The 12,760-nt window shown below is 40.4% G+C and overlaps 1 protein-coding gene across 2 annotated transcripts in view; it reads left to right on the forward strand.

Moving 5' to 3' along the window:
- The window catches only part of plxna2 (plexin A2), a 164,624-nt gene that overhangs the window by 130,177 nt on the left and 21,687 nt on the right, over positions 1-12,760 (forward strand). For both annotated transcript variants that reach the window (XM_087834367.1, XM_087834366.1), the window contains exons 18-22: positions 3,533-3,772; positions 4,557-4,700; positions 5,172-5,406; positions 6,903-7,045; positions 8,212-8,480. In XM_087834367.1, the coding sequence (XP_087690493.1) occupies positions 3,533-3,772; positions 4,557-4,700; positions 5,172-5,406; positions 6,903-7,045; positions 8,212-8,480 (1,031 nt within the window). The remainder of the gene's footprint in view (positions 1-3,532; positions 3,773-4,556; positions 4,701-5,171; positions 5,407-6,902; positions 7,046-8,211; positions 8,481-12,760) is intronic.

Here is a 12,760-nt window from a genome sequence, read left to right on the forward strand (position 1 = left end):
TTTATCATGATCTTGATTAAAGCTAAAAGGGTTATTTCCCAACTCTAGAATATTTCCCTGTGCCATACTTTAGATGCCTGGACTGAGTGTCGGGCTTTGGCATGTCAGGTACATTTACGGTTACAACTGAACACAAAAGGTGTTCAGCATGGGTGATTGCTCTGCCTGATTGCGAGAGGAGGCTGCAGATCACTGCATAATTAGATTCACATTTTTAGAATTATTTTGTATAGAAATTATGTATCCTATAATGCTATACGTGATTTTAACAGTTTTAGCAGCTGATTATTGATCGATATTTATGGCATTATAAATGTCCAAAGTCTCAAAGGCTAGCACTGCTTCCATGGTGGCATTACTTCTGTAACTAGCTTCAAACAAAACAAAAACCTTTCACCATATGAAACAGTGCTTATGGGATAAATTGGTTTCTGGCTCCACCAGCTAACAGCCACACAGATCTTGGATAGATTGATTAGAGCTGAAGTTAGACTTAATGCCAGTATTAGCAGTTGGTTGGAACAGCGGGCAGGCAGAAAAATAGACATAGTGTAGGAGTAACCAAGAGAACAGCAGAATAACCAGTGACTAGCTATCACACGTTAGCCTTCAGATGACCTTTGACTCTGTGAAGCCATCGTATTTTTTCCATCTCTACAGTCAGCCAGTCGTATCTTCGCTGGCTCTCACTCTCTCTCTTACCACTACCCTGGCCAGAGACCTTTGAATGATTGAGTGGGCTGTATCCACACAGTAGATCATGGTAATATATTCAGCCAGAGGGGTTGGAGTGTTACTGCCTTAAAACACCCTGGCTCTATCCAACAGTAGAGAAAGAAGACAAATGAGACCGAGATTCCAATTATTTTCTCTTTCTGTTGACCTCAATTCACTTTATCAATGCTGTAAATCTTGTAGCTTCTTTTGCCACATGGCCTACAGGAAGAGATGTACCATTTGTATTTGACAATTAATTGTAAAGTTTTACTGCTTTACTGTTATGACTGAAGCAATCATTGATGAGACGTAGAGGGAGTGTAGGAAAACAAGCTTGTAATTCAGAATTTGGGACATATCTAATATCCAGATCTGCTAAAAGGCAGAAATACTGCAAAAGTGTCATGTTGCCCTACTCAGAGGGGAACCAAAGTATCATTTTTTTTTTTTTTTAAATAATCTCACATTGCCCCATTTACCCATCGCTACAGTACTCACCCATCACTTTGGATTTGGATGTTACGCTCACTGAAAAACATCTGACATTATAGGAGCAGTTTCCTGGCAGGATTTGGTGAAAGAAAAGATTTAAGAAAGAGAGCGAGAGAGCATAATAGGAAAGTGAGGACAGTGCAAAAAAAGCCCACAGTATCCATCCACGGCAGAGCAGATGGTAGTCAGAGCTTTAGTTGACTTGCAAATGCCTTGCTGTTCCATCCCAGGAGTCATAAGGATCACATTGGCACATATGGACCTGTCTATACTGTGTAACGTGTCATTATGCTAACATTAAGAAAGCAGTCTATATCAACTAAACTTGAAGTCTTCTGTCCAATCAACCTTTAATCCTGATTTAAAAACAGAACATACTGTTTTCATTTGTTAATTTGACCTATTTCACTCTGTGATCATATGGGCTTACACGTTAAACAGCCAGGATGACCACATTGAAAGCTCGATGGCTCAGCAGTACAAATATGAGTGGATAAAATTAATTTGATCTATTCATATAGCACCGTATTTGCTCTGTAATCACTCAGAATCTTTTGAGTCTCTGAGTGGTACCATTCACACGGTTCTCTTCCTGCTGGCTTGTATTTGTGGATGTGGAACTATGCTGTGCAGATTTTAATAGTTAATTCGAGCTCACTTTGAAGTGACATTTCTGCATGATAAAGCATCTGAAAAAAATTAATTCTGATTTCTTTTTTTATGCTTTAACTTTTTAGTTGTTAATGGGATTTCACAGAACCTAAAGTTAGTGAAAGTACGTCATGTGTCCTATCTGGCCTTGCTATCTATTTTCGTGAGCTTATCTTTCTGCAAAGCTAATGCACTGCTACTGTGCTTTGTAAAATATAGAAATTAAAAGAAAATTGACAAAACCTAAGAACAGTTTCTCACACACACACACACACACACATGCACACAGAGCTATATTCCAGATATGTTGCTAAGACTGTTGCATCATCGCCCAGGTTTTGCAGCAAGTGCAGATTTCCAGGCAGCTAGTCAGTCATTTATACATTCGCACAACTGATTTAAAATACATCAACAAATATCAAGTCCCTTTTCAATTAAAAGCAGCAAACATTAACTTTTTAAAATGTGACAGTTTTTGCCGCTTTCACTTTTTATTATTCTATCGTTTATTGCTGCAAACCAAAGACATTTGGTTTAAACTATTCATCAGACCCCAGAAAATGTCACTTTTCATTGCGCTCAACTTCTGACAGTCATTTGTATCATTTTCTGACTTTAGATAGGCTAAATGATAAAAAGAGACAATCAATTATTTGAATCCTTAGTTGCATTTTTAGGCACGGTGTGTGAAAAAGTTGTATCTGAATTTATTTTAAGAATGGGATTCAAGGCTACATAGTGAACACAATCTTCAGTCTATTTCCGAGGGCAAACTAAATAAAGATGCCACTCCCTTCTTCCACCTCTGCAATCACACTCCTGCAACTTAGCTTGCACCATGCTGGCAAAATCCAATTGGTGTACCCTACACAGAATGAGTTTGCATCGATCTTTCTGGCTTTCTCTGGAGCACCAGACAACAGGTAGGAGGCGTGGTACTCACTAGCGTTCACCACCTTTGATGATATTTACCTCTAATTAAGTTTCTTCCCCAGAGAGAGAGCTGGGAGGGAGTGAAAGGAGATAAAAACCTCTCGGAGCAGAGTGCTGTGCAGCAATCAATCCTCTCTCCCCTTCCCTCTAGAGCTGAGACGGGGAGGATGGATGGAAAGCAGGCCTCTCATCTGGGCAAACTTGAGAGAAGTAATAAAAGACCCATAGCTCAACCTCTTCCAGAGGAGACAGAGGAGAAATGCCTCCATCCTTTTGTGGTTGTTGGCCTGCAGTGTTTTTTAGTGAGGCTGTTGGAGCAATTTATTTTCAATTTTATAGAGGCTTCCTCTACAATAAAGATGGATTTAATGACAGAAAATAAATCCTATTTTTCTGAAAAGTATTTGGCCTTTATAGGTCAATTATAAGGCTGGTGAGCACGCCGCAGGGTTCAATGTTGAAACCAATGTGTTTCAGTTAGGATCGCACTTTAGGTTACAGAACACAGAGGATGGAGCAGATTATAGGACCAGAAGAAATAGAGAAATCATAGCTTTTCTGAGCTGTTCAAGTTTATTCTGGATGACTGAATTGCAACTCTTCTTTCATTTAAAGGGCCACAGGCTATCATTTTGTGATGCGCTGATTGTTTCAGTGCAACACATCCCCAGTAGCATCACAGAAAGTTTAAAGTTTCTTCATAACATTTTTTTCTCTTCTCTTCGTTCACTCTCTCCAGGTGTGTAAAGTATTGAACACCACCAGCATGAGCTGCTTTGCTCCTTCTTTGATGGCAGAGTACCATCCAGGTTTGGACACCGTGAAGCATGCGGACGAGTTTGGATTCATCTTCAACAACGTCCAAGCGCTGCTGGTCTACAACAACACTAACCTACTCTACTACCCCAACCCCTACTTTGAACCGCTCAGCACCACTGGCATCCTTGAGCAAAAGCCAGGCTCACCCATCATTCTCAAGGTAAAGGAAATGCAGGATGGATTCACTTAATTCGCGGATTAAAGCCCCAATCTAGACCTATCATAATATTTATCATTCGTTTTCTGCTGCTAGGTGATCATTTCCATATACTCATAAGCTTTGCTCTAGTTGATTTTTATATACAAGTCCTATTATCTGGATGCTTCCATGTGTAAAAAATCTAAATCGGTATGACATTCGCTTTCATAGATGTTTTGAAGCTTTGTTGAACTTCCTTTGTAGTGAACCCCTCTGGAGATTGTGTTCATCCTTTTGTTGCATCTCCCTGTTTGCCTGCATTTGTAATTGGTACAATCTCTGCTCCATTCTTGGCCAGGTCACTGTTGGAAAATACATTTTTCAACTCAATTAAAAATAAAAGATATGAAGAAATAATATCCTTGGGAAAGATTTTAATTCCTTTTTCACTCAGTCATTATTATAATTTTGTATAGTAATTACAGTTGTATTTTTTGGGGATTTTTACTGGTATTTTTTGCCTGATAGATGGAGAGCAAGCAATTTGTCAAAATATATATTTCAATCCTTTTTCCTGATTACCAGCTGCTCCCACTGTAAAATATATCAGCCTGTCTGATCTTGGTATGGAATCCTATTGAGTGGCAGCTGTGCCCAAACCTAGGGATTTAATTTGTACTGTTTTCAGGTGACATATCAGTGTGGTGCATTAAAAAAAAATGTTTGATTTTTGTTGGTGTGTGTGTGTGTTTCTGAGTTTATCTTCAAATTTTACACCCCTCTGTTCATTGCTCTATGCCCACAGGGCAGAAACCTGGTTCCTCCAGCATCAGGAGGGGTGAAGCTTAACTACACAGTACTAATAGGAGAGACTCCCTGTTCTGTCACTGTGTCTGAGAGCCAGCTGCTGTGCGAGCCTCCCAACCTCACTGGGCAATACAAAGTCATGGTCAGTACTGGTCTGTTCTGGTGTTTTGTTATGGACCTAACTTTCTTTCCAACTTACTTTCCATCTATTCCTGTATTTGCAATTTCTTCTTTATAATAGTCAACCTCTAAGCTCTATTATTTGTGTTCTCATCATTGTTAATTCAGCTGAAGAAAAGGGGTCAAAGCGAGAGCAGCATGGTTGTGCTCTACATGTCAGAAGGTTCTGCCACAATCCACCGCAATTATTCTTATTCCACTTGCTTATTGAATGCAATGTTCGTACTATTTCCCTCTCAACGTGATAATGGTCATGTATTTGCAGGCAGTTTTAGCAGAAAATATTTGAAAAGGTTTTGGTCTAATTTTCAATACTTGGTTGGCTTAATCATTTCTGTAAAACAACAATCATGTAACATACAGCTCAACTGCATGTTTTCAATCGCTCTTTTAGTTTTAACAGTCTCATGGTGACTCTTGCCTTTCTTGACAGGTTCAAGTAGGTGGTCTTCACGTATCTCCAGGCGCCGTGCACATCATGTCTGACAGCCTGCTGACCCTTCCGGCCATTGTTAGCATCGCTGCAGGTGGCGGTCTTCTCCTTATCATCGTCATCCTCGTCCTGATCGCCTACAAGCGAAAATCACGTGAAAATGATCTGACCCTTAAGCGCTTGCAGATGCAAATGGACAACCTGGAGTCACGAGTTGCCCTAGAGTGCAAAGAAGGTTAGTGTTAGTGTAGAGTAGTAGATACAGACTTGATACAGCACTGCGAAGCAGACTGTTTGTTAAGTGCTTTGCTTAACCAATAGGCTTCTTTATCACTCAAAACAAATAAAAAGCATAAATATGTGTGTGTGTGTTACTCAAATCAATCCGAGCTGTCTGCATGTTTTAAGTAATGTAAACATTACTTCAAATCTGGATCATCCTTGTTTTTTATCACAAAAGATTAACTCATTTAGCCCTCTATGTGACCTTTTTCCATCATGGGGTAGTTTGCATGCTGGAAGCGATTTTTCATACAGCTAACATGAACTCTAAACATACTGGAACCAAACACACATTAGATATGAGACGCACAAACGTTCAAACTGCATTTTAAATTCTGCTGTAATTCTACAGTCATGTCTTCACAGCAGGTGTTTGTGTTTACGCTTTGTATGTCCGTATATATTTTTGTAACCATGATATGTTCAAACAAAAGCGAGCACTGATCGCTCTAGTTTTATTTTAGATGTGAGCGTCACATCATTTCCACATCGCTACACTGAAATAAACACTGTTGATTGCTCCTGCTGTTATCATTGGGGTTATTTTAGCTAGTCTGTGGCAAAAGTGAGGTTTAGGTCTGACAGTGTTGAGGCGATTTCATCAGCCAGAGGGGACCTTATTACTTATCCCCTCCAGCCACCCCTGATCAGCTGCCCCAATGTTATTATGTAGTAATAGAACACAATGGTCCAATGACAGATACAGACAGACGGGCACATAGAGTAGGCAAACAGAGGGAATCATACACAGGTAGCCTTAGGACAGAAGAAGATTAATGTTTTAACCATTAGCATTGGCCTGGCGAGTACTTCCCCGCGGGGTGGATTTAGATAGCTACCAGAGTTCCTCCTTATGAGTGTATATATACACTGTGAGTCCATGTGTTGGTGTGTAAACCAATGTGTCACAGGGGACTTTGGTACCAGGAGGTGAGGGCTAAGACTGGTTAGAGATGGTGGGATTTTGAGGAGGGTTTTAGGAGACGACTGCTGCTCCTGTGATAGGCTGCAGGCAGGGAGCCTCCCCAAGGGCGGCGAAGCAAGGCAACAGAGCCGTGGGCTTGAACCAGAGTCAGTCAGGATGGAGCCAATTAACTAGTGCTCACCTGCAGCTTCACACTGAGATGCCACACTCTTTGGGGCCTTTGCTTCAGCCAATTTACTGGGTAGTAGATAAAAAGGAGTAAGAGAAGGAGGTTTGTGTGTATATGTGTGTGAAAAGTGAATGTAAAAGAGGGAGGGAGAGAGATGTAAAATATTGAGTTACTCTGACATGAAGACTATCTTGAGCATTCTGTCATCTTCATCATAGCAGCAGTAAGCCCCATGAAGATAAGAAGGATTCACATATTTGGTCCTTGGGGATTAAATAACAGTTTTATTTTCAGGATGCCTTTCACAAGCGCTCCCTTCAACTTGTCTCGTTTCTCTGCCTTCCTTCTCTTCTAGCCTTTGCCGAGTTACAGACAGACATCAATGAGCTCACCAGCGACCTCGACAGAGCTGGTATCCCCTATCTGGATTACAGAACCTATGCCATGAGGGTCCTCTTCCCCGGCATAGAGGATCATCCTGTCCTCAGAGAACTGGAGGTAACTATGACCAGAGTGCAAGAGAGAGATACATTTTTTAAAAAGAGAGGAAGGACAAGGGAACTTGAGTGTGAGCTGAAATAAATACATAAATATACAAAGTGGACTAAAGAGAGAGAGCCAAACGGCATGTCTGCCCTGACCACTTCTCCCATAGGCTAACCGTAAGTGGGAAATTGCTGAAGGGGGGAAAGGATACCAGTGTGCCATCTATCCTTTCTACACTCTGGTCTCACACGCACACACACAGTCAGTCAGGCTGGGCAGCATACACATACACATATATATACACCTCACATGCAAGCTCCCTCATGGAAAACAGGGTCTCAGCACATGGCTATTTCATCCACCAGTGGCTGCAGTATGAGGGGTAATGAAGTGAGTAATTCCCAATCCTCAAGCAGAACTTTGGGTTCTTCCAATGGGGGGAAAAACTGGCTGGTTAACACTTTTTCCTCCTCTTCGAGGGGCCAGAGTAGTTCTAGGAAATGACTTTATTTTATGTTGTTGAGACTGGTGTCCAGAGGATGAAACTATCAGGGATAAGAAAATTAATCATAGTAGAGATTAAAGTCAGCAGTGTGAGTCAGGCTAACTAGCCAGGTGTAGTTAGTTAAGTGGATAGTTGCTCAGGTAAGGCTAGCCGTGTTTGCAAGAGATCAAAGGAAATGCAATGTCACATCTTAGAGCAGTGGCATTTGGTGAGTCATATAAATTTGGCATTGCCTGCCAGAGGACACATATTTTTATGCAAACTTCAGGAAAACAGTCATGGGTGCTCAAACGAGTACAAAGCGAATATTACTTAGATTGTTTTACCCTGAAAGCTTGTTTAACATTTAATTTGAAAGTGAAATGACAGCTAACTCGGTGTACAATGCTTTTTTAACTGGGACCCAGTCAATAATTGATTAAGATCTTCTCAGTTACTCATCATGAGCCAGAGCTTCTTTCTGCCTGAGGTGAAACATGAGTGAAGATTTTGGTGCCTTTGGAAAAAATCTTTATTTTTTGCGAGGCAAGGTCACAAAGAAAGTTAAAGAGCAACGAACCCTTTCAACCAATATTTCAGCAACGTATCATTAAAGGTATTACTAAACGAATCCCTGCTTGATACTCATTAGCCTTAACTCATGCACTGTTGTTGCCTCTTTTTTTCGGTGCAGGTGTCAGGTAATGGCCAGCAGAACGTGGAGAAGGCCCTGAAGCTGTTTGGCCAGCTCATCAACAACAAAGTGTTCCTGCTCACCTTCATCCGAACACTGGAAATGCAGCGCTCTTTCTCCATGAGGGACCGCGGCAATGTGGCCTCACTTATCATGACTGCCCTTCAAGGACGACTGGAGTATGCCACCGATGTCCTTAAACACCTGCTGTCAGACCTGATTGACCGCAACCTGGAGAGCAAGAACCATCCCAAACTGCTGCTGCGCAGGTAACAAGGCAATAATGTTCCTTCATGATATAAAGACTTGAATCGTGCCCAACTGAACGTAAACCTTACTTGTTTGTTCCATCTTATTATAAAGCTTCAAATAGTTAAACGAAGAAACGAATGAACACTAAATAAGATAAACAAAAGCCTCTCTATTGTGCACAATTGTAATGAGAATGCCTTAATCCTCAGTAATGCTGATTGTTTGGCATAGCTTTATAATATTGAGCCAGAAAGGATAAAAACACACAGCATTACTGTTTATCCCCTCATATGCGATGCTGTTCTTTGATAGCTATGTAGATAACAAAAACAGAACGTTCATTAGCAGAAGAAGAAGTGCAGCATCATATAACGTTTTTAGACAGATGGATAGGTTTTGATTTAGAGTTGTATGTTCTATAACCTTTTTCTCATGCATTCCTATTTCCACATGTTTGCATGTAGACACTTCACAGAATCACACTTGTAATTAGTGTTATGGAACTTGTACATCTGCAGCACAATGAGATAAACAACATGCAATATTTGCACGAGGAGCAACATCTGAGCTCTCTGCATAATTCCACATCCCCTCTAGCTTCCGTCTTTCCCACCGCTCTCTCTAAATACCAGTGTCACTCTAACTTATCCTCCGAGTTCAGGCTCTTTATAAAACATTTAAAAGTGGTTCAGCTGAACTTTTTTTCCCTGTGTATCAAGTGTACATTGTTTCTCTGGGAAGTTAGAATGACGTGTTAAAACTTTAAACACCCAAGTTCCTGCTCAGGTTTCCGCAGCTGCTTTTGGCAAACAAAGTAGCTTAAAAAATATGTGCAAAGTCCGTCACAGTCCTTCGTAAAGCCTGGCTGCTCTGTGCATGATTTTGACGATGTTTACTTTACTAAATAAGATGAGACCGTGAAACCAGGCTGCTGCTTTGTTTCCAAATATCCCTTTTTCTGCTGTCAATGCTCCTTATTTCAGATACATTTAAGAAATGTTTCCATTTTTTTCTTTTTGTAAAGTCACGTTAATAGTCGAGCTTAAATTACTGCCAGATAGAAAAGACCCTGCATATTGACAGAGGAATTGACTAAAGCATCACAGCATCAAATGGACCTGGATTAAGCTGTTATTTTACATGACAATAGGGCTCCATGTCACCTCTAAGTTTTCATTATCCGTTTCATTATGTTCTTATTAGGAACACAGTGGTACATAATCCTCAGGTCCCGCCTTTGCATCCTGGAGGGCTAAATGTCCTATAGTTTTTACATTTCAGTCCCCATTTTTATGAAAAATTTAAGGGATTAGTGATTTGACATGGCTCTTTGCTGTTGTTGTCTTCCTCGTTGTCTATTTGGAGAAAAGCCGACGTGAAGCCAGCCAGCTGACTCACACACACGTTCAAACACACTCGCACATCTGTGATGATAGTCAAATTGAACATTTCTCTAAGCAGTAATTGTGTTTGTGCAGGCCGTAGAGTGAGGCTGCTGGGCTGTGCTTTGTTGCCATTTTCCCGTTCAGCTATTTTTCTGTCACGTCTCCTCGGTTTGTTTTTTATTACATATAACAAGGTAGTGAAACACCTGCTATTATTCCAGCTAAGATGCCCTTTGTTTTGTTGCTTAAATAAAATAGCTGTATTTGGACAGATGCTTGTGCTTTTGTATCATGTATCTTTTGGGGTACAGTGTGTATTTCTGTAGATATCATGCTTGTTAGAACACACAGATATAAATCTGTGCTGACTATATTGGATTCCAGTGATATGAATTTCTAATACATAATTAGTGAGCTTACGCTTATGCAAAATTCACACAACTACAATAGTTCAGCAACATACATCAAGGACATCCAAGGCAACCAAATCACTTTATTCATTCAATTCGATTCAAACCAAGTTTTCAAACTAGCAGGCTCTACATTTCAAGAGAAAACAATAAAGACGAGCTACAAATACTGAGAACTGGTTTCATCTGTGATGGGTTTAAGCAGCTCATCACGATCCCACAATTTAATAGTAACCAGAGTTTAATACGCAATGTCCTCAAATTGTTGTTTATTAAAGATTGCAGTTGCTCATATATGCACATCTCTGACATCAAAAGTGTATGTGTGTTTATGTGCGCATGTACAGGTATTTTAATAAAAGACGTCTGTGAAAGTTCTACAGGGAACATTTCAAGCTTTACAGTGAGATGTGTTCAGAGTACGAACGCTATATACTGCAGTGTATATTTATACTACAAAACACAGCAGGTACAGTATATATGCACAGCTTTGTCATCAAACTGAGCTGTTATCTGTGCAGTAAGTTGGTGTGGGAAGCTGGAGCACCATGCTGTTACTAGCTTTTGCACAGAAAAAAGGGGAGGAGGGGTGTCGGGTGTGGAATTCTAATTAAACAACTAATAAGCCTATTAATTGAGCGGATTATACCGAGGTTTGCAAGTCTTTCCACAGATAAATTTCCAAGTTGTGTTTGCAGCACGTTCAAGATGCTGATTGTAAAAGCAGGCTCTCATTAGCATTGACACCGCACCTCCTCTTACTTCTCACCACCTCTGCCTCCATTACAGCTAATTTCTCCAGTCCTCTCAAATATTCTGTCTCTCACACGGGGAGATTATCTGCAGATAGCATGTTTTCTATATTCGAGTATTTAATTGCTGATGCACTATCTACACTACATTGGGAATGATAATGTTAATTAATTAATATCCTTGTGCAGTTTTAAGGTATGCAGCTTTCTTGCTAAGTGTGCAGGTTTAAAGGTGGGTTAAATGGAACAGCAAAAGAAACAGCCCTCTTCCTTAAAACGCGTAAGGTGTCTGCACAGATCTGATGGTGCATTTACTAACTGTAGACGTGACGATATATGGACTAATATGTATATAACTTTAATAAATATGCAGCTAGCAATTTAAAAACATATTTTCCCCTGAAGAAGTTGACACTGAATGGGTTAAAGAATTATGTCACAGACTTGAAATGAATCCGTGTGACATGCCTCTTGGCAGAGTAAGCATAAAAAGTAAACCATTGCCATCTGCAGTATTTGAGGAAGTAGTTAACCTCATTGTAGCTGAAAGGAATACAACGCAGCTCTTGTCACTGAGAAGGTTTGATGGTAGGTTGAATGTCTCTGAAAGCCAGGGGGGAATTTGGAAATCTTATACACCAGTTACACCAGACATATACACACTTTTTACTCTTAAGCTCAGCAGAGTGCCCGGCCCCATTTTACCATCAATCATATCAGACTAGTGAAAACAAATTCTAGCACATTGTACATTATCTTGCGTTTATGCAGCATATATCATCCCCAGTCAGTTAAGTTCCTGGAATCATATTTGAAGGGTGCACTCGTGCTCTCTTGAGGGTTGTTTTTCAGAGAAACTCCTGTCTGTTTGGTATTTAAAGATTCCACATACCTTCTGTTGTCTTTGCCTTGATAAGGAATGATATTGTCTCACAGTCACTTTCATTCTCCTAAAAGCGTTTTGAAAGTGATATCTAAGCTTTGTGTTTGATTTTAACACTCTTCAGTGCGCTAAGTGGAATTGATGAAGCACCCCATATTGTTTGGATTGTATTTACCACCATTAGTGCTCTTGTGTTCACGTTCTCTCTGTGTCCCATCGTTCCAGTTCTCCCATTCTCTATATGTACCTTGTCCTCTGGCCATCTTTCTGCCCCTCCAGTTTCTCAGACATTTACAGATTAAATGACCCCTATCAAAACATGCTTTTTTTATGCATTAAAGTCTCTTCTCCATTGTCTCCATCTATAAGTTTTCTCAAAGCCTCTTGATTTACCCAGTTTCACTTTCTCTTCTTTATAATGCTCTTTTAATGGAATCACTGAACATCGCCTCTATCACCTTGAGACTTTTCAATCTTGTATTATTTTTCTCCTACGCGTTTTTGTAATGAGATTTCCGCCCATGCAGAGCAATGGAGTACAGCATTATTAAGAGAGTGAGTATTGTGTTTGGCATTAGTTTCACTGAAAGACATTCAACTGGCTGCTAAAATAGCCCCCCCCCCCAGTCCACCCTAGCTGCCATTAGGAGACCAGAGATGGGGCCTGTCTTAAGCACTATGTGGGATAATGAAATCCTGATGTTCATTAATGAAACTCAATTAATAGAAAGAAGGAAGTGGAGGCAGATGAGAAGGAGGACAAGAAGAGAAGGAGAAGGAGGAGAACAAAGGGCTCCCCCCCGCCCGACATTCAAGTGAAGAGATATTAAAGGGGAGTCAGCACAGCCCCCTCACAAAGGCTTTATT

This window comes from Neolamprologus brichardi, chromosome 20 (genome assembly GCF_056152115.1).
Source record: "Neolamprologus brichardi isolate AB-2024 chromosome 20, ASM5615211v1, whole genome shotgun sequence".
Classification (NCBI taxonomy): Eukaryota; Metazoa; Chordata; class Actinopteri; order Cichliformes; family Cichlidae; genus Neolamprologus; species Neolamprologus brichardi.